We start from the raw sequence: 22,567 nt of genomic DNA, 5'->3' as shown, positions 1-22,567 counted from the left end.
AACTGAAAATGACAAAATTATTTTTTAGTTTGTATTAATATATCCTCAGTTGTGCTAGTATACCCCACATTCAACACTCTCAGAATCAAGTTACTAATTAGCGTGTTCTGCGAATAGTTATTCAGTATTGTTGCAAAAAACTGCGTTGACAGACACTTATTCTCTCTGTATAAAGAACATACACATGGCATTATACACAGACACAGGGATATAGTCCAGGCTATCTATATACAAGAATATGCACATGATGAAATAAATCTATCTCCTTATAGGATAGTACTGCCATGTATTTCTTTGCCACTCCTAAAGCATAAAAAATAATATTTTTCTGTTTGAAAGCTTCCATTATACTTTATATAGACTACTGTGGAAAGTATTAAGACTTTTCATTAAAACGTGGTATATGATCCACACATCAACTGTACAGAGGGTGTATTTTGTTACTCATTAAGAGATCTGTTAATGGCTTCTCTCTCTAGTTAAATAACATTGATATTTAAACATATGTATGAAATTATATTAAGATCTGTCCTGCTCCAATTAAATAAGTTTTTGTGCTTCACTTGTCAACTGACTTACAGTTACTAAAAATCTGTAAGAACTTCATAAGTATCTCTGAAATTAATCAATGAATCATTATATTAAATTTTGGTTGAAAATAAAGAGGCATCACATAGGCATTCCCATCACTGTTAAAAGAAAGCAAATTGATTAGAGAAAATTCTGCGTATTTTGTTGCAGCTGTTACACCGCTTTAATCTTTGACTGGTATTGTACGTGTCTCTACTTTTTCCAAACTGAGGGCAGACACAGAGTAGAAACTCAGAGCAGAGGACGATGGAGAGCTGTCCTTTGATGTTTACCACAAAAAAGACAGATGTGAGCTGAGAACAGACACATATACTGAACAATAACCAGAAGGGACCCGCTGGGGGGCGCATCACCCCCACGGACGACCCTGAGGCCCTGGGGACCCCACGGGGGCTGCACAGAGGGAGGGGCTCCGAAGGAAGGCAGTTTCTCTTCCGGACTGAACGTTGCCGTTGAGAAGTCAGGAAAAGGAACGTTCACTATGTGAGTAGTGTCGGGCTAGACTGCTTGCAAAATTATTGCAAAGTTCAGATCACGATCAGGCTGTTTTAAAAACTTCAAACGCCAAACTGATTTCAGATACTCTAGGATGTTTCGTCACTGTGGATGAGTGGGTGCTGATGACACAGTGGTATGTTAACTGACTAATTCTAATCACACCTAAATCAGCTTTCCCGAACTGAATGAAATCACAGGATGTTGAAGCTGGAAAGACCCCCTAGCAGTCAGCCAGGGAGAAGGGGTGTCTGTTTCCAGGGTGGCCTGGCCCTGCTGGGGAGGCATGCGAGGAGGAGGAAGAACTGGCCGTGGACCGAAGGTGGAGGCGGGGCTGCCCTGTGCTACCTCAGGTCCTTCTGCATCTGCCCAGCACATCCCTGTAAGGTGGTGATACCCGCAGTTTACAAAGCAGAACTTAGGTCCAGGGAGGTTCAGTGAGGAGTCGAGGTAACAGCGCAACATCTTTTAGGACAGCCAACCCCTGGAGAAAATAGATGAGGGGCGGCTGGACAACACTGCGCTTAATCGGATGAATGGACTGGTAACACGGCTAAATTCAGCAGTTTAGGATAACTGGCTAGACTGCATCCCCGAGAGAGGTTTCTAGTGATACAAGTCATGGACCTTCGCTCTGTGTTATTCTGTATCAACAGTAGCCTGAATGAAGACATGGGATGCATGGATATCCACTGGTGTGCAGATAAAGTTGTAACAGCGCGACTGTACTAAACAGCAGAACAGTGTCTACAAAGAGCAGAACAGTGTCTATAAAATGGGTATATTAGAATATTGATTTCACCAGGCTGATGAGAAGAATGGATCAGCTAACAAGATGCAAAAACATCTAGTCCTGCATCTGACATATTACAGTTGCAACAGATGCTTCTTGTCACCAGAGAAATAGAAACAAAGAGAGCGAGATCAACCTGCTGGTCACTGGTTTCAACTGAAAGGCTTAGTCATACACCACCCTTCCTCCTGCTCAGCAAATGACCTTGTGAATTTGGGGAAACTGGCAAACTTCTTACAGGAAGCGAAGTGGTAACGTATGAAGTTAAGAAGAGAAGCTATAGAGTAACAGGGAACGAAGCTAACCAGAGACATACCACAGTGCCATCCGCTGCCCTCCATGGACCACCCAACAGTTGGTAGAGACGGTGTGTGCATTTGAGGGATGCCTGTTCTAAGTGCCTGGCGGTCTGAGGCCAGGACCTCAGAATGGGAACGCAGCTATTGCTCTGAGGTCAGGGCTCTGCAGTGACCCTCAGGGTATCCACTGAGCACAAGCGGGCGGGTTGTGAGCGTGATAACAGAAAGGAGTCACCCAGGCAACAGGGGAAGAAGAGAAACCTTGCCTTTTCCATTGACAGTCTCCAGTGCACCACTGCTGGAGTAATCTTCCCAGAGCACCAGCTTTATTTCATGGTTAACCTGCTTAAAAACTTCAGTGGGTCTGGGTGCTTAGAAAAATCTTAAACTCCTCGGTTAGAGATTCCAGACCCTCCATAATCTAGTTTCGCTAATTTATCACTGTCATCTGCACGCCCATGCTCCTGCGGCCAGACTAATTTCAAAGCCGGTCCCTAAAACTCACTCCTTTTCAATCGCAGTACTTTGCTAACGCTTCTCCACTACCCCCTTTCCCCACTGGCATGCTCTCCTCCGTCCGCTCTGTTCAACTCTGTGGAAGCCCGTGTAGTATTCTGCAACTGCTAGAGCGCTCAGTGACCCTCTACTGAAATAAAAACCAACGATAAAACCTGTTTATTCCGGGTCCTGAGCACTGACTCTCATTCTGAATTAGTTTTGTATTGTGAACCGATACACAGACTGGGACCGTGTCTTCTAACCCTGTGTATCCCCTTTTCTCCCCACCGATGTGCCTAGTATAGCCCTTGGTCATAGTAGTAGTTCAATAGCTATGCACTAAATGAAGTTACCTGGTAAATTCAGCAGGAAAAAAAAAAAAATCACTTAAGCCAGTTATTTGACTGAATTGACCAGGCAATGAAGTCAAAGTAATTGATCTGGTAGTCCCAACAGACACAGTCTAATTCTGCATGTAGTTATTTTGAAAGTCAAAAGTGTGCTGGGTGTGTGATATATTATAATGTGAGATTCTAACTGAACAAGGAAGGATCATAATATCAGAGGCTTGAAATGAAAGGGGGTGTCTGTCTTATTCTGGAATCTGTATAAACACAGAGCTCCATCTTTTCGCCTGATCCAGCTCGTCTGGCTGTTATGCAGATCATTTGTTATATAGGTTTATAGGATGGGTCTTGGTTTCAGTTTTTATTCTGAAAAATATGATATGCCACACTCCCTGTTTTACTCAGCATTTCAGAATATATATCCAATACGAAATACCAGAGATGATAGATATTATAGATAAAAACCATGAATAGAAAAAGAGTCCACTCAGGCCAAGCACATTCCTTACCTGACTGCTCATTAATCCTGTTCTAATCCTTACCCCATGGAGGTAAACGCTTTTTAAAAGTTACATGTAAGACCACTTCAGTTAAATGGCACTTCTACAGTCGTTAGACTTCTCCATCTATCAAATTAAGGAATGCTGTAGGGGAATGTTCCAGGGGGAAAAACACTTAAACTTTCACAGAATAACCTGCAAATCATACTCATGCTGGTTATGGACTGAAAGCTTGTGTTTCCCTAAAATTCGTATGTTGACGCCTCAGGACTCAAGATGATAGTGTATGGAGCTGGGCCTTGAAGGAGATAATCAGATAAGGCCATGAGGGTGGGGCCCTTGTGATGAGATTAGTGCCCTTAGGAGAGACACAGGAGAGCTTGCTCTGTCTCTCTTCCAATCTTGGCCACAAAGAAGTCATGTTAGGACACAGCAAGATGGCATCGCCTAGAAGCCAAGAGAAGGGACCTCGGAGAGAGGTCTTTACAGCATCCTGATCTTGAATCTCCCAGCCTCCAGGACTGTGAAAACTACGTGTCTGCTCTTTAAGCCCAATCTACACGCTTTGTTATGGCAGTGACCTAAGACAAACAGCAGCAAGGACTGAAAATGCTCTCTCTCTAAAACAAAGACTAAAATTATTTTGTAAAGGCATAATTATGTATCATCTGGGAATTCCTTCCTACCCCTTCCTGGTAAAACAGGTGTATTAACAATTGTCCTAAATGTAGTAAGAAGTCAGCAACTCCTCTTTGTCATGTGGGACCTGAATCTGATAAGTCACAGGTGGCACTAATTTCCTAAACTCAAAGGCAGTAATTCCTCCAACAAGTACTTATATTTTAGACATACTTCCTATATGATGTATACATTTACAATGATTAAAATCTATGCCAACATGATTTAGATAAGTGTGTATATGTGCGTGTGTGAGAGAGAGAGACAGTCACTCAGTCATGTCCAACTCTTTGTGACCATATGGACTGTAGCCCGCCAGGCTCCTCTGTCCATGGGATTCTCCAGGCAAGAGTACTGGAGTGAGTTGCCATTCCCTTCTCCAGGAGATCTTTCCAACCCAGGGTTTGAACCCAGGTCTCATGCATTGCAGGCAGATTTAGATAAGTGGTTTCCTCTAATTACAAACTTTCTACTAAAAATAAATGTCATGTGAATAAGACAAATAATTCAAATATGGAAGCTTAAAGCACCTCAGTGTTTGTATGGTGCGTTCTTTACTCTCTGGCTCTCAAATCTAAAAAACATGCTTAAGATTTGAGTTAAAATGTCAATTCTTTTTCTCCAACTCTATTTCATATCATTCAAAAAGAATCATTCTAACATAAAGCGCTTATCTATGCTATCAAAGCATGTGTGGTTTCCAGTGATTCTATGTTTCTTTCTCAAAGTCTGGCAACTGTAAATGTTACAGAAAAGCAACAGGCTTGGTGGAGTTCATCACAGCAGTATGAGGTGAGAGTCTGGCACTCACAGCTGCAGGGTTGGCCCCGGTCTGCTGGTTTCCTTCAGAGTAAAGGTCGGCAACGTGAATTACAACAACTGGAATCAGAATCACAGAGTTCAGCACATACAAGAGCACAGGGATCCTTCTGTACTTTATTATCTAAAAAGGTAGGATTTTCTACTGTTTCTAACATTTTATCCATATGTTCATGGCCATGCTGATCTAAATAATCATGGATTATAAAAAAGATAATACTGTGTATGTTTCTATATTTTCAGAGTTAGCAAGGGATGGGACAACGTATGATTTAAATGAGGTGCAGCTTCCACGTTCAGTTAAACAGTTCGTCATGAATAAGAAGCCTGTAATTATTAATCTTAGAAATTCCTCTCTTAAGATTCTACCTGCGGATCACTCATTAAACCAAGGGTGACATAATCATGTGGTGCGGGGGCAGTAAAATGAGAACTAGGAGACCTAAGTGATGGTCTTAGCCCTCAGAGGACTGGTGTAACCTCAGATAAGTTGTTTAATTTCTACAACTTAACTTTTACTTAATAAATATTAAGGGCAATAGATTGCATGCTGCTGAAGAAGAGTTTTGTTCCTAAAATTCTAGGACTTCATTAAATGCCATTTCCTTCTCCAGGGGATCTTCCCAACCCAGGGATCCAACCCACGTCTTCTGCACTGGCAGGCAGATTCTTTCCTGCTGCGCCACCAGGGAAGCCCAAGTTTCTTTTCATAGGTAGTTTTAAGGTGGTTTTAAGGTGAGTGCTCCATTGGTCTTTACTTCTCCGGGTGTACAGTTTCGAATGTAAGATGACACAGCGGTGGGAGCATGGCTTTTGGTATCAGTGAGACCTGGGTTTGAACCTCACCTTTTCCACTGACCACAGTGTTACTGAGGCCAAGAGAAAGCACCTCTCTGGGAGTCGTTTCATTATCTTTCATAATCATTTTTACAGTCTTTTAATATAGAAAAAGGTAAAAGCAATCCTCTCTTTGACCCCAATTCTGTTCCCTAGAGATGACGAGGAGGGCAATTATGTCCAAGTTTTTGATGGGAGCATCCCAGGGTTTAAGTTCTGTGAGAAATTAATGAATAAAATTGGCTAAAAAAGAATGTTTCCTTTCACTTTCCTGCTGTGGAGCTGCTCGTCAGCCTCTCTGGAGCACACCCGTGCTTTCCCGTCTGTCCCCTCCTCTTTTCACAATCACTGAAATGAAGATTCAGTGGACACTCTTCTTTGGGTGCTGTCTGGGTGCCCCGCTATAATTCATCAGCCATGCTCTGAATGTCCATACCGTTTACTCTCCTCCTTCCTGTAGGATCTTCTCTTTCTTGAAGACTACAAGGGCCCTCAGGATCTTGGTCTCATGTCACTTTCTCACTACATATGGCACCTAACACTGTCCCTTCCATAGATGCTTGCTTAGTTAATAAACACAGTTTAAAATTTGGCAAAATGTTTGAAAACAGCTAGCTTCATTTTGATTCCAAAGAGGTAAGATTTTAAAGTCCTACTTCAAAATTAAAAGCCTTAATTCTGGGAGAATGCTCTACTCGTCTTGAGCCATATGTGGCTTTTCAGAAGCCTTCTCAGGAGTCCTCCCTGACAGAGGATGTTGATGCAGGGGACCGAGGGAAGGACAGAAACTCTCCCGTCACAGGTGTCCTTCAGATGTTGGTAGCAGCCTGAGCGAGCTGCCCTGCCCGGAAGCCCCTCCATACACTCACAAGAATTGGAATAAAGAGGGAAGCACTCTTGTATTTTTTTTTTTCTTTTTAAAAAGAGAAGACTAATATAAAGGCTTCTTCATAAAGCAAGCTTAAGATCACAGTCAGGAGCGAAGTGGCCAGGCACTGTTACCGTGCGTGCAGTTAACCACGCACAGGAGGGGCGGCCCGTGGGCGCCGGGAGGGGAAGATGCCCAGTCACCCCCGCTGCTCTGCTTCGCTGCATCTCAGTCCTTCTGCAGCCTGTAAAGGGTGTCAGGGATGGAACAGGCCATTTTCAATCTAAATCTTGTTACAGATTAATAAACAAACATTTTCTTGCTTATTATGCAATTTATCATGATGAAAATTACGCTGGACTCCTCAAGGCTAGATGCTGATACGTTCATTTATTCAGAGCAGTGTGCAGAGAGTTATACTAACCTTCATGACAGAAAACAATGTAAAAGCAAGATTTAAATTACCTGCTGAGAACCCAAGCATTGGTGTCTGTGGACATGCTCCACGTAGATAAAGCACAGCACATCTTTATGTTTGCTGATATAAGCTTGGTGTGAACTTATTTAAACACAAAATAAAATATTAAATCGTTAGCCTAAAATAAAAACCTATCACTTCTCCCAGGCAACAAAACAAGACCGCATAATCATTGCAATTGTGTTTGGACCAGATTTGAAAATAGGCTATAAAATTCTGTCGAAGTGAATTTTGGACAATCAAAAATATTAAAGGCTTCTCAAGGTAATCAGGCGGAGAAGGCAATGGCACCCCACTCCAGTACTCTTGCCTGGAAAATCCCATGGACGCAGGAGCCTGGTAGGCTGTAGTCCATGGGGTCGTGAAGAGTCAGACACAACTGAGCGACTTCATTTTCACTTTTCACTTTAATGTATTGGAGAAGGAAATGGCAACCCACTCCAGCGTTCTTGCCTGGAGAATCCCAGGGACGGGGGAGCCTGATGGGCTACCGTCTATGGGGTCGCACAGAGTCGGACACGACTGAAGCGACTTAGCAGCAGCAGCAGCAGCAGCAAGGTAACCAGGAGAGCTGAGGTAACAGCAGCCACTCTGTTGACTCCATGAAGGTGTCAACCGCAGCTGCGGCCAAGGGGAGGATAAAAGATTGAAAATACGTGTCAGGCTTTGCACAAAGGCCAGCTGCCTCTTAACGACTACTGCTAACTCATGGGTTCATTGTCCCTCCTTCCCCTTAAAGTCAATCAAGAACCTTCAGGCTTCCTGTGTTCAGAAATTATCGTGGTTGCCATTATGTGGAAGTGATCATTCTAGAAATGAGTGTCTCTTCAGCTGTTGAACACCAGGACAATGACAAGGGCATCACCATCCACACCCCCCACCCAACATCAGATGGCAACATCCATCCAGTCTCTCAATATGTGCTAAGTGCTCTCCTAAGCACTTGACAAATACGAACTCACCTACCATCAGTCTTACGATGCAGGTGTTTAATTAGCCCCAGCTTGTAGATGGAACGGAGGTGAGAGGTGAAAGCAGTTGCTGAAGGGCGCTGAGCGAGGAGACTCAGAGGTGAGGCTTAGGAAGCATGGCGGTAGGACGGGATGTGACGGGGGAGGGCAGCTGCTTGGGTTTGAAATGAATTCCCTTCCCTGACTCAGCAATCTCGGGACTTTGAAATGGGCATGCCCAGCCTGAGGACAAAGTCACGGCATCCCAGTCGAGCCTTCAGCTGCTGCTCTGGTGTCTGCTTCTGAGCACAGAGCAGCCAGCAGAGAGACAGGCCCAAAGCATGGATATGAGAGAGGCAGCCATGGAGAAAAGGGCAGAGAACTCTAGCTTTTTTTTAAAGGTTAATAATGATAAGAATGAAATGTCGTTCACTGAAAAAAAATCAAAAGAGGTGCTAACAGTTACAAGCAGGCCCAGAAGATACTGTAGGTTCAGTTCCAGAGCATCGCAGTAAAGCGAGCATCACAATAAACTGAATCACGTGAATTTTTTAGCTTCTCAGCAATCACATAAAAAGGATGTTTATACTACACTGTAGACTACTAAGGACACAATATTGGTAAGTATTTCTTAACATGTATATCCCTTAATTTAAAAATACATTGTTGCTAAAAAGATCACAAGTTACAAAAATAACATCAAAGATTACTGACTTCAGATAACCATAACAAATACAATAATAAAAAAAAGTCTGAAATACTGCTAGAATTACCAAAACAAGACAAAGTGTCATGAATGATCAATGCTGTTAGAAAAATGGTGCCAAAAGACTTCCTTGATGCAGGGTCAGCACAAACATTTGAGTTGTAAAAAGAAAAAAAACAACAACAAAATAACCCAGTATCTGCAGAACACACTGAAACTATGCACAATAAAACAAGATCTGCCTGTACACTGAGAAAGGCGTCGCAAGACAGACAGGGGTGCAAGATTCCCGCCACTAGGACTTTCCGCTCACTAGGATGACTATACTCGAAAAGAAACAAAAACGGGAGACAGGCGGCGGTGAGGATGGAGAGAAAATGGCCTCTTGCACGCTGCTGGAACACACAGAAAACTGTGTAGCTGCTGTGGAGAACAGTTTGGTGATTCATCTTAATAGGTTATACACAGAACTATCATGTGACCCAGCAATGCCACTTTCGGGTTATCTACTTAGAAATGAAAGAAGCTGTTCACACAAATACATCTACACGAATCTGAATTCTCATAGCAGCTCTAGTCACAACAGTGGACTAGAGTAGAAACGACCCAAATGGCCATCAATGGATAGAGAAGTAAAATGCAGTAAGTCAACAGGATGGAATGTTGCTCGACCGTACAAAGAAACGAAGTACTGAAAAGAGGCTGCAACGTGAATGGACCTTGGAATGATCATGCTAAGTGAAAGGAGTCAGACACAAAAGCCCACATACTACATAACTCCGTCTATGTGAAATGGCCACAACAGGCAGCTTCACAGAGACGGAAGACCGTCAGGGCCGCTGGGAGGAGAGAACGGGAAGTGACTTCTCAATGGACCTGGAGTCTCCATCAGGGTGGCCACACCTGGGAACCAGGGAGTGCTCATGACGGCTTAACTGTCAGTGCGGTCAATGTCACTGAATGGTATCCTTTAAGAGGGACTCAGTGGTCAAGCTATATTCTATGTGGTTTACACCATCAAAACAAAACAAAAAAGACTTCCTCCAGGAGTCAGGAGGCTGGGTTCTCAAGTCAATACTAACTTCTAACACCGGCCTCAGTTTTATTTTAGGAACTGCCTCGGCTCCTATTCCTTTTCCACTGCTCTCGTCCCTGCTTCCCTGGACCCCTGCAGCCCCCTGAGGGCTGGTTGTCAACTGGGTGCAGATGAAACCTCAGTAAAGTAGGTTTAAAAATTAACGTGAGGGCAAAGGAGTAATTCCCCCAACAACTGGGCCATGTATTGTATCAGTACAACATTTTGAGCAACCATATATGTATTATTTTCCACATATGATATGTTTATACTATTATTAGCTGATAATATGTCAAAGTGCAATAAAAATAAATTTAAAACTATGTCACAGATAAATCATTCATTGGCTTACAGCTAAATCTCAATTGTATTAAAATGACAGAAACATATCTCCCTTTCATTGTCTACTTCCAAAATTTCATATATTGAGATACTTGAGATATTTTGGCACTTAAAAAATGCCCCCAAAATTATTTTTATAAATTTAAAAATTATAAAAAAAATTATAATCAATGACCTCTGCGAAAACCAAACAAAATCAACAGAAGCCAAATGAATTGAAAACGGAGCACGTACTTGGCAAGTTGTTTCTCGGCATCAGCACAAAGTTCGAGAAGCCCCATAAGGACAGCAGACACATCCATGTAAGGTTCCCAGACTGTGAAACCACGTCCAATCAGATCAATGGCTGTTCTGCGGATGGTACTATGTGGAGGAAGCTTAGGGCTTGGTGGCTGCAGCAGAAGAAACGTCAGGGCCTTACCTAAAATCACAAAACAAAAGACAGAGCTATAAAGTAATTTTCTTTGTGATGTTTTCTTTGAACTATATTTTCAAAATATAAACCACTTTGGATTTATCTTTTTTAATTGAAAAGGGGTTTTTAACAGTAAGACTATAAAAGATCTCAAGTTTACAGTTTGTTTAGCCATGTACTTTAAAGAGAGTATCTTTATCTCTTTAAAGAGATGTTAAGTGACAACATTTTCTACTAAATTCTAAAGTGTAATTATATAATAACTATATATAAATAAGTACATATAATTTCAAAACATATCAGTGAGTCTAAACTTCCAAACAGTTTTCTCCCTACTCAACGTTCTGTGAAATGGAGATGGTTTCAAATAATGTAAGATGGTATTTCTTCATCTTTCTTCTACATCTAACAGAGTTTATATATGATGCTTCATCAGTAACATGCCTCATCACAGGCAATGATTATCACCAGGACTCAGAAATGGAGACGGTAGAATGTTTAGCTTTTAAAAGTCTCTCCCTAACAGAGGCCAAGCACGTATGTGCCTCTACATTCCCATGTACTGACAGCAGATGATGTCAAGCATATGGTCAATTCTTTACATAAGTTTGTTACACATCTTTTAAAAATAGCTTAATATTAGTTCAAAATCTGAAGACATATTTGGATTTTAGTCAATACGCACTCCTTTATGTTGAAGATCAAGCTAACCATTTGTATATAAAAACCTGATAGTGTTTAAGCTGCAAAAGCTCATCTACTTCCAAAGGCATTTTGACATGAAAAACAAAAAAAGCACCAGCGACTGCAAAGAACAAACTGCAACTTAGAAGAAGTTTTTGTATTTGTTTTTGAGGGGAAGAAACAAAACAATCTGTAAATCATATCACTGTATAGCGTACCGGTTAAAGGGAACAGAGTTTTCAGATTCAACAGAGTATTAATCAGTTTATAACTTACTAGGGGGTTAGGCTTAGGAAGATACTCAGTGAACCTCAGTTTTCTTATCTGTAAAATGGGGATGATAATAGCTATTGCAAAGGGCCAGAGTGTTAAATGAATTAAAACCATACACAGTGTACTGCCAAGGGCTATATCGGCATGTGTTCCATGAAGGGCAATCGGGGCTCATTCTGAATAACAGGTTGAACTTGTCTGTTTCCAAAATTAAGAACATAGCATATGAAATTTAATTTACTGCACTCAACAAGTAAAAGCATTTGCTCACTTTTATGTTACAGCCAATTGTTAAAGGAGAATGGATTGAAATGGGGGTAAATAGAAGGATGGTTTCCCTTTTGGCTTCATGGTAAAGAGTCCACTTGCCAATGCAGGAGACACAGGTTCGATTCCTGGGTCGGGAAGATCCCCTGGAGAAGGAAATGGCAACCTACTCAAGTATTCTTGCCTGGGACATCCCACGGCCAGAAGAGCGTGGCGGGCTATAGTCCATGGGGTTGCAAAGAGTCAGACACAACTTAGTGACTAATAACACAAAGCAAAGACCCCCAGCAGCTCTGGCAGGGCAGTCTCTACCATTCGGGGAAGCGTCAAGAAAAGCAGAGAGGAAAATGACCTATTTAACACAAAAATTCTAAATCTACTAATAAGTGTCTGGTTTTTTTTTTTTTTTTTCCCCAATAATCTCTTTCGGAGTTCTAAAGACGTGCAGATGTTAAAATTCCACATCTGTCTCTGACAAGTTATTCCCAACAAAACATGTAAATATGAGAAGATAAGAGGATTTCTAAGTTAAACCTTCTGATTTCTAGCCTTGTTGATTAATAACATGCTTACAACTTGAATGTTACCAGCAATACTGACACTTATGTTCTGAAGACATCTTAGGATTCAAATTTCTGTGTCATATATTCTTTCTGTTGATACTAAAGAACCAGATTTTTTTAATGGTTTTTATGATAATAATAATGAGAGAAAGGTATATTTATTCCTTTTCCACTTGTATTCTGTAATTTAAAGTTTATCTAACTTATGACTCCATATGATTTAGGTGCTATGCAATATGGACCAAGGTGATAAAAAAGCTAAAATTAAGACAATGATAGTACTTTCTCTATTGACAGAAAAAAAAAAAAGCTTGTGACAGAACTTTATGAATTTTAAGTTTATCTCTCAGAACTTTTCTAAAATCTCTGGTACCCAATAAAGGTTGTATTTTAATCCGTACAAGATGGAATCTAATTTTGTACAAAAGTATACATTAACTTATTTTACGTAAGTGCCCCACTGTTCTACAGTCAAGAAACATTACCTCACTGAGTAAGCAAGGTGGAGAAGGATGCCACCATCTGCCACTATGACTGAGTTTTTGTAAAAAACTTTCCCAGCGGCAGCATTAAGAAGTTTAACAAACCAGCCTGATATTCGTTCAAGACTTTTCACAATTTGGTCCCAACCCTTCCATCCCAAGATTCCTGTGAGAACTATTTATCCTGAGCTAGAATGAATTTCCTTGAAATAAACTGAGTCTTGTTCTCTTTTTTCTCCCTGGGACTCAGTTTATTTCAAGGAAATTCATTCTAGCTCAGGATACAGGTGAGCAAACAGGCAATCTGAATATATTACGACGAGTGTTAAAATATTTATAAGCTCAAGGTATCAAGACAGAACTTAACAGGGGCACTTAATCTGATGTTAGGGATATAAGAAGGGAAAGGTGAGCTGAATATCCAAACCTAAAGACTAAGTAGGACTTTGTCACTCATGGGAGAGGAGTATGAAAAAAAAAATATTATAGGAAAAGAGAATAGCAAGTCTAAAGACCAGGAGATGAGAGGGAACACGGCCAGACCAAGCGGTTACGCGCAGTTCAACAGGGCTGGAAAATTTGTCAGAGGAAAGGGAAAGGGTTGGGCTGATGGGCAAGAGGGAAAAGAGGAGAAAGTGGATGAAATGTAACAGAGAGACACGAGGCAGGACACGCTATGAGAGCCCGATCACAAAGGGCCTTACCTGCCATGCCAAGAGTTTGTATTCTGGTAACAATGGGGAACCACCAGAAAGTTCTAAGTGAAGGAGAGGTTTGATTAGATTTTCAGAAAGGGGCAAGACCTACTGCCTCTTAAATTCTGATCTACTTATCCCCAGCCAATTGGATGAATTAGAATCACAGCATTTTCAAGTCGAAAAGACCTTAGAAAACAATGATCTATTCCTATGTTTCAGATGAGATAACTGAGAACTGTGGATGGCTAACGCTGCAGGCCCCTGTGGCTCAGGCCACGGGCAATGTGACCAGTATACATCTCTGAACACAACTTACGTCTTTGCAACCATGTTTTATTCATGAGATTCTACCAAAACAGAAGATTAAACAAATGATACGTTTTATCTTTTCTCACACAATGAGAAGGTTGCTATTGCTGGTTCAATGGCTAAATACAGCCATACCCAGTTATCACTGTCTCGACTCTATCTTTGCTGTATCACGCCCACTAGACGGTTGATGGCATACCCAGTACTGCACCCACCTCGCAGCAGGAAGAGGCAGAAGGCTGCAGGGCAGAAAGACACGTGTCACGTAAGCCAAGCCCCCAGTAAAATCTAACTACATTTCACGGGCCGAAATTACATCATAATCCCCCCAGTTTAAGAAAGGAAGGGAAGGATGGGAAATGTAGTTTGTTATCCAACCACAATGCCATCTTCAACAATTCTGAGGCTTTGTTCTCATGTGAAAGGAGAATGGTATGCAGTTGTGTGTGTGCGTGCACACGCGCTCAGTTGTTCATTTCTGACTCTTTGCGACTCCATGGACTGTGTGTGTGTGTGCGCGCACGCGCACACGCGCTCAGTTGTTTATTTCTGACTTCGCGACTCCATGGACTCTGTGTGTGTGTGTGTGTGTGTGTGTGTGTGTGTGTGTGTGTGTGCGCGCGCGTGTGCGCGCGCGCGCATGCGCTCAGTTGTTCATTTCTGACTCTCTGCGACTCCATGGACTCTAGCCTGCCAGAGTCCTCTGCCCATGGAATCTTCCAGGCAGGGATGCTGCAATGGGCTGTGCTTGGCAGCTGGCAATTTCTGCCAGGTCCTCTCTGCTTCCCTTAGAATGAAATTCTTCTTTTTATGAGAGCAATTATTATCTATACGTTTAACAAACAACAATATGGCATCTTTGGTATTTATTCCAAAGCTAATTAATTCCAAAATTAGTCCAAAGCTAATTTTATTACTTTTTCACGTCTGCTAAATGAGCAAATTCCCTGGGTCATATGAAATTTTCATTAAAAGACTTATTTTTTCACATGAGGCTTATCACCGTGATTTATAAATTCAGTAAGTACTTAATACAAAATTCTTGCTTTGGCAAATACTGAAAATTACTTTATACAGCGTGCACACAGCATGCTCAGTAAAATTAGGCACAGAACACAAATTTCCAAGAATCTGCTACAAACTTGTGCTGGTCTATGTCCAAGTTTCCATGACTCTCTGGTGAAATGGTAAAATATAAATAATGTAATGAGTGTTTTTTTCATGAAGCTAAATTTATTCAGTTTAAAACAGTGCTTATTCTAAGGTTATGTACTTACTACTTTTTTGGTGAATAAATTTTTTTTATATAAAATGATAAAGATAGTGGTATTTTCTTAATGTTTGCACTCAGCAAAATAAAACAAAGTTCTGCTAAATACTCTCAAATTTTACTGACCCATGATATCAGAGGGCTTTCCAGATGGCTCAGTTGTAAAAGAATCTGTCTGCCAATGCAGGAGAAGCAAGAGATGCAGTTTCGATCTTTGGGTTGGTAAGATCCCCTGGAGTAGGAAATGGCAACCCACTCCAGTATTCCTGCCTGGAACATTCCATGGACAGAGGAGCCTGGCAGGCTACAGTCCACGTGGTTGCAAAAAGTCAGACACAACTGAGCATGCCCGAAAGGATGATCTCAGAAAGTTTTGAAAAAAGCTGCTGTTTGTTATAACTGCTGCTTGTACTGTCCCGAGGAACTGCATGGTCCTTCCCCATTCTAAGAATCACACCCGAGAAGTCCCATTACTGGCCACTGGCTTTTCACTGAGACTGCCAAGAGGTTCCTAACTCAACTTGTTACAGCGTGGAATTCAGCATTATTCAAGTCGACCTGTGACCATATTCACGGCAGGGTTATCAGATGACTAGTCTTTCTTACCAGTAAGATGGGTACACAGTACAGACACTGGCAGCTTTATGGTGGGCATTAACCAAGCAGCACCCTCTGCCCCACCCCATCGCCACTCGGTATGCCTAGCCAAGCGAGCTACAGAATGGAGACTGGCTCAGAACCCTGGCAAGAAATCACATCAAGACAGAGCCCCTTAAAAAGCAGAAAGCACTGAAAATCCAGCACTGGATACATCGCAATCAACTCAGACCCTCCAGCTGTTGAGAAGGTACTTCCATTGTCACGCAGTCAAGAGTAACAACAACAGCCCAGATTTCAGTGCTGCTTTATCTCAAGCTGTTTTTTTAAAAAGCGCTCCTACTTTAATCTTACCATTTTTTTTTTTTTAAAGTGCTACAGAGGCACAACGCTGCAGGAAAATATTTACACTTTGCTGTAACAGCACCACGCTAAAAATGAGAAAAGGATTGATACAGAGATAGCAAAATAAAGCCTATGTAAGCTGTGGGCACAGCCATATACTATGGCTAACTTGTTGCTCTGGCAAGATGACTGCTGTCCTGTCATAAATTGACCAAGGAAAAATGCCAACTTAAAACATTTTTATCCTCTCTGGCTGGTTGTGATGACCAGCTCTTTCAAAAGATTAACAATACAAGTCATAATACACACACACACACACACACACACACACACACACACACTCTCTGAGGCTGTTACTTAGGAAATAATGAATTTGCGTTATGGATTATTTTTCTATCCTTATCACAAAGTGTAGACTCACTTTATTAATGTACTCTACATTTAATGAATAACTACCATAAGACAACCCTATTAATTATAAAGAACTATAGTTATATATTTCTATAAGCGTCGGGTATCGTTTTCAGCATCATTTGATAATAAATAACACTTTTATATTATTGATTCTATTCCACTTTTTCCCCTTTTGCATTTCTAATGCAAGTATAGAAACTAAACTTGATGGTACCCTGAGCTCTCCATAGCACAAAGAACAACGTTAGCACACTGTTCAAAACATAATGAAAAAAAATGACTTATTTTATTCACTTAAAACACACAGGCACACAGTTAACTGGCAGTTAAACACACTAACAAAACATTTTTAACACTAGCTCAAATCTTTATTTTCATATAACCACAGATTCTACTAACACGACACGTTCATGACACAAATGTGAATGTGTAGTATTTTTTTTAACCCAGTTTCTGTTTGTGCTGAAACTGCACTAAATAAGAAAGGATCATTTAAAAAGCTTTAAAATCAATGATATTTTTTCCCAGCTTTGCAATTGCAGTTTTTCTTTTTTTTTGGATTAAGTTTTCCCTTACATGCTCCTCTTGAAGTATGAAGGCCTCGTTGTTCTGCAACCAGCTGTCATAAGCCCTCTAGCAACTGGTACAACCCAATGAAGAAGGTGCTGAATAATGAAGCAGGAAACGGGGCAGGACAACGCAGAAGAACGGGGCAGGCCCGTTCTCCAGCGGGGCCCTCAGTCACGGAGTGCCTGCCTGCTGGAGTCAAGGGAACCTGGATGTTATGGCAGGAGATGTTTATAGGAAACCAGGGGCTACAGGGAGACGTTCTAAGAATTAGCAACTAAAATAGAAGCCACAGTCAAACTATGCTTACCAAGAGAGAATGAGATTTTCTTACTGGAATTATTATAAAACTAAAGCATTTCAGAGAATTTCCTAAGAGCCCTTAGAGATGACTGACAATTACTGCTATTGTCCTGCTGATAGGCAGTATATAGAACCATTTTCTTAGGTTTGGGTCCCTCTTCGGCTAGTTAACTGGAAAAGGAAATGGCAACCCACTCCAGCATTCTTGCTTGGAGAATCCCATGGACAGAGGAGCCTGGTGGGCTACTGTCCTTGGGGTCGCAGAGTCGGACACGACGGAGTGACTGAGCACTCGGCTAGTTAACAGGCCTAGTTTAGATAAATTGGTTCATCACACTTAAAATCATTAATAAAGAAATGGCCACTAACCTCCTCAGCTCTGGAGAGTACAGAAGGGGGAAAAAAAATAAAACGTCATATTTAAAAATGTACTAATTAATAGCTCAATTACAAGAACTTCCTGTGGGAGAACATATTATATGCACTTTAAATCAAATGAATTTATGATGATTTGTGCCATTACAATGAGTGCAAAATGAATTAATAATGATTGGCCACTTATTTCAAAGTATAACCAACTGAATGAAGCCTTTTCCCACTTGCTAATGTCCATCAAAGAACCAGGATGGCAGAGTGCCATCTAGAATTCTATTCTTTGGCTTTACACAGGTACATGATTTGATTAAAAATAATCCCAATACAGTGCGCATTATTCATGGACATAGAATAATAAACACTTCTATGATGAGAGGCTTTGTATTAATAGCTATAAAAAACTACTTTTGAACTTTTTACATCCTGTATTACATAGAAATCAAGTCATCATTTCATTTACTAAAAGGCATAAAATTTTTCTGTTAAATTAGGAAGTTATTTTAAAACTTATTAATAACTTATCAAATACTTATTAAGTAACTTATTAAAAACTTATTAATGTGATATCAGCTTAGTCAAAACAGTTCTGATTCAAATAAAGTAGCTGTTTCTTGTCCTACAATCAGAAGAGTATAAAATCCAATGCTGCTTGATTGAAAGGACATTTTTTTTTTTCTTTTTGAGTTCTTAATTAGGTTGTGTCATACAGTGAAATTTAATCTCATTTTGTTTTTGATATTTCATGTATTTTGGGTGGAAGACCAAAATAAGTGTTTTACCTCCACATAAACAAAAGGATATTACTTACTGCATGAGGCTGTTTTCCTCCTTAAGGAAGGTAAAAAGTGCTGACAATTTGTGGAACAGCAATAAAGAAGTAAAATTGTAGAAGTAGATGTTTATGATGTCAAAGAAGTAAAAACAAAAAATAATCCATGGATCTATGGAATCTTTAGTTGAATGATCTAAATATTTCTATGTCCTTTTCCCCAAAGGTGTGTGGTTGTTGAATGTCATGAATGGTTGGGGGCAGGGGCGGAAAGCAAAGCAAGAAAACAGGGGTTCAAGTTCTAGCTCTGGCACCTAATAGCTGGGGGATCCTTTCACTGACCCATTATTTCCTAGGCCTGCTGGGGACCAGGCCTGGTTCTAAAGCACAGGTCAACCAAGTTGAAGCTTACGAAGCTCTCATGAAACTTACATTCTAGCTGGGACAAAACAACCAAATGAACACATAGGTATGTCAAGTAGTACTAAGTCCTGGAAAGAAAAATAAGCAGACCAAGAGCCCAGAAAGCGAGAGAGAGGGAAGCACTCTGCAAAAGGCGACAGGCAGCTGCACAAACTAAAGCATGCTCATCTTCCGGGACAGTGAACTCTCATGACTACTGGAAACGATTTGGAGTTTGTGGAATGCTCTCTAGGTACAGAAAGACGGAGGAAACAGGAGTTTTTCTGGTTTATAAAACATGTATTTCTTACCATGTTCTATGCATAGCTTCTATCAGCCGAGGCCTGATCACCTCCAGGAACCAACCAACCAGTGTGAGTCTCTGGCCTTCTAAGCAGAGACTGGCCCTTTTTCAAAGATGAAACTTCCCTAACACTGCAGTTCCACTAGCATTTGACCTTAACCATTTTTGGTCATCTGTACCCCCTTAACAGCACGTGAGACGGACTGGGCCAATGTATGACAGGATTCACAAGACGCTGATGTGTCTCTCCAAAGAAATCGACCCCCTACTCAAGCAAGGGCTCATGCTCAGCTACTCTACCCCTGTGTACGCCTCTCAGGCTTCTAGAATTTAACTATTATTTACAAAAACACATAAAATCAAAACAATGATATTCTTTAATAAATACTATTAATGACAGCCAAAAGTATGGCAAAAAAACACCTGATATAACTTCATAACGGCTTCTACTTTTAAAATAATTCACACAGGCTAATTAAGGAAGTCTGTGATCATTATAAAGATAAATCTCAAGTAATTTTATAGATAGTCCAGTGGAGAGTAAAATAATATGAAAAATTACTTATCTTTTTTCTAATAACCACAGTAAAACATTCAACTGGAATGAGGAGCTGCTGAACATTAACCCTTTATAGATACCCAGTCAAAAAGTAAAGAGGGCAGCCCTGGTGTGCTTGCTCAGTTGCTTCAGTCTTGTCCTACTCTTTGTAACCTAATGGACTCTAGCCTGCCAGGCTCCTACGTCCATGGGATTCTCCAGGCAAGAATACTGGTGTGGGTTGCCACGCCATCCTCCAGGGGATCTTCCTGACCCGGGGATTGAACCCATGTCTTCTGCATCTCCAGCACTGCAGGCAAATTCTTTACCACTAAGCCATCAGGGAAATATAGTGGCCCTTAGTAGATACTACATATTAAGTGAGCTGTGACATGGAATGTAGAATAATTACAGTGGAAATAAAGTCAGAATTGTTCTACATGCAGGCAAAGGAATACCAACATTCTCAATATAAGCACTCTAAATGTTTCCTTTCTACACATTTATTTTATTGAGGTTGAGTAAGGGAGGAAAAAAAAAAAGATGAACAAACAAAAGTCACTCTGCTGCCCGTTTCTCAGTCTGGACATCTTTGTTTAAGCTTTGACTTGGCTTAAATGAACGAATTAATATTGACAAAAACATCAACTAAGCTAATGAGTTGTTAGTTAAGGCAATAAACATGTCACATTAGAGTCAGCGCAGCAAAGAGGTAATTAGCCCTGGAAAAGCCCTGCTGATTGGAGCTGTTGAGATCCTCTGCTCTTAACCTTTGAGTCCATTATCTAACCCAGGAGTTGTGGCTGTGTTAATGGGAACTTGCCAGTAAACAGCAGCCTTGCAGGAGCAGCCAAGCCTGTATTCAGAATCCTGGGATGAAAGGGGTGCCGGTGTGTTTACAGAACAGCCATCAACGAAGCTCCATGAAAATCTGAAACAGGGCTCTTTGGGAATAGATGCTAATGTCAAACAAGGACAAATATATTTCCAAGAAAAACTTGGTGGGGTGGGGGAGTGATACACATTTTTTTGACATAAAGGACACACAGAAATATATTAACACACAATCTAATAAAGGAGAAGTCATTCCAATCACAAAATCCCATGTCTTCTGCAAATAAGGATGCTCTGATCCTTTCAAGATAAAGTGCAATATACTGTAAAGTGCAATATACTGTAATACAATGAATTCCTGAACTATCTGAGCTAAAGAAGCAACCAGGATCACACCTAAAAATCATAGATAACAATTTATGTTCACTTAAAGCAAAAAAGAAACATACACATGCTGTTACAGTCCAGAAATACATGCTTACATGAGTAATTGCAGATTTTAGTTTCCTCTGTAAGATCTATTATTATTATTATTTTTAAACTTCTCACTCATTTTAATGATTTGGCTTTAGGACGACCAAAACTAGCACTTTCAAAGTCCATGCTAAAAAAAAAAAATCGAACATTTATAGAAAAATCACAAACAGGAGTTACAACATACATGAATAAAACCCCCGTTCTCTAGATGAGTGGATCGTTCCTGAAATAAAGCAAAAGACCATATTGACAAGCACAGGTTGAATTTGCATAATCTTCATATTAACTTCAAAAAAATGATCAACCAAGCCTAAGTTCTGACATCGCTTCTAATACTACAAATGCATATAGATATATTAACATGCATGTGGATTAACTGATGCTACTATGTCATCAGGAAATATTTCTTTTTCCTTGGAAAACTTGCTTTTTAAAAAGATTTAAAGCAAACAAACATATCACGCATTCAAGATAATATCACACTGCTACTCATTTGCGGGTTTTCATGATTTTATGCTATCTCCCTCTGCAAAGGAAGAAAATGTTCGATCCTGATTTTATTACGTAAGTTTGATGAAAGAAAGGGGTGGGTACCCAGTTTCGTGATGTTCCTGCTGTGTGTGAATGTGCAGTGTGTGTGCATCTGGGTGTGAGAGGAGCACAGACGTGGGACATTTACTATACAGTAAATCAATATGTGCTATCTTTTTTCAGGCTGAGTAATTTCAAAAGGGACAGGAAGCAATTAGCTGCCTCACATCTTACTGGCTACTGCATGGCTTTAATTTTTTTTTTTTCCCCTCAAATGTAGTTTCTTTCTTAATGAATTTGCAAAACAGCTATATATGGCTATAGTTTCATTAGTTAATTTTTTTTATAATAAACTATAGATTGAAAAGCACTATAAACCAGTCTTCATCTTCAATAAAAGATGAAAGAAGTAATGCTGTAAACCACAATAAGAAATACATTTTTTTTCCCCCGCTATTCTACTATCACTGGCAGCCAAGTAGAACCTGGAAGAAATATACTACAGTATTTATTTCTAATATTATGCACAGCACATATAAAAATGCCCAAATACTTCTGAATTGTCTGGGAGCAATAAAGAAAAATAAATAAGACTGTCAAAACATTTTAAAAACTTTACAGACATATATGGATTTAATTTGGTATGATTATATGATAATTTCTTATCCAGGCAGTATACCATAGAATAATTGTGCTCAATCTGTCTATCCCAACCTACCTGAAGAATAGGACTTATGGCTAAACCATGTCTTAGAAGAAAGGGAAGTTGCCCAGTCGTGTCTGACTGTGACCCCATGGACTGTAGCCCACGAGGCTCCCCTGTCCACAGGATTCTCCAGGCAAGAGTACTGGAGTGGGCTGCCATTTCCTTTTC

General features: G+C 40.5%; 1 protein-coding gene across 1 annotated transcript in view; it reads right to left on the bottom strand.

Annotated features, from left to right (window-relative positions):
- WDR7 (WD repeat domain 7) overlaps positions 1-22,567 on the bottom strand; it is a 352,576-nt gene that overhangs the window by 100,122 nt on the left and 229,887 nt on the right. The window contains exon 22 of the mRNA XM_068994015.1: positions 10,511-10,697. Within this exon, the coding sequence (XP_068850116.1) occupies positions 10,511-10,697 (187 nt within the window). The remainder of the gene's footprint in view (positions 1-10,510; positions 10,698-22,567) is intronic.

Source organism: Capricornis sumatraensis, chromosome 21 (assembly GCF_032405125.1).
Source record: "Capricornis sumatraensis isolate serow.1 chromosome 21, serow.2, whole genome shotgun sequence".
NCBI lineage: Eukaryota > Metazoa > Chordata > Mammalia > Artiodactyla > Bovidae > Capricornis > Capricornis sumatraensis.
This window is presented reverse-complemented; position numbering and strand designations above follow the sequence as displayed.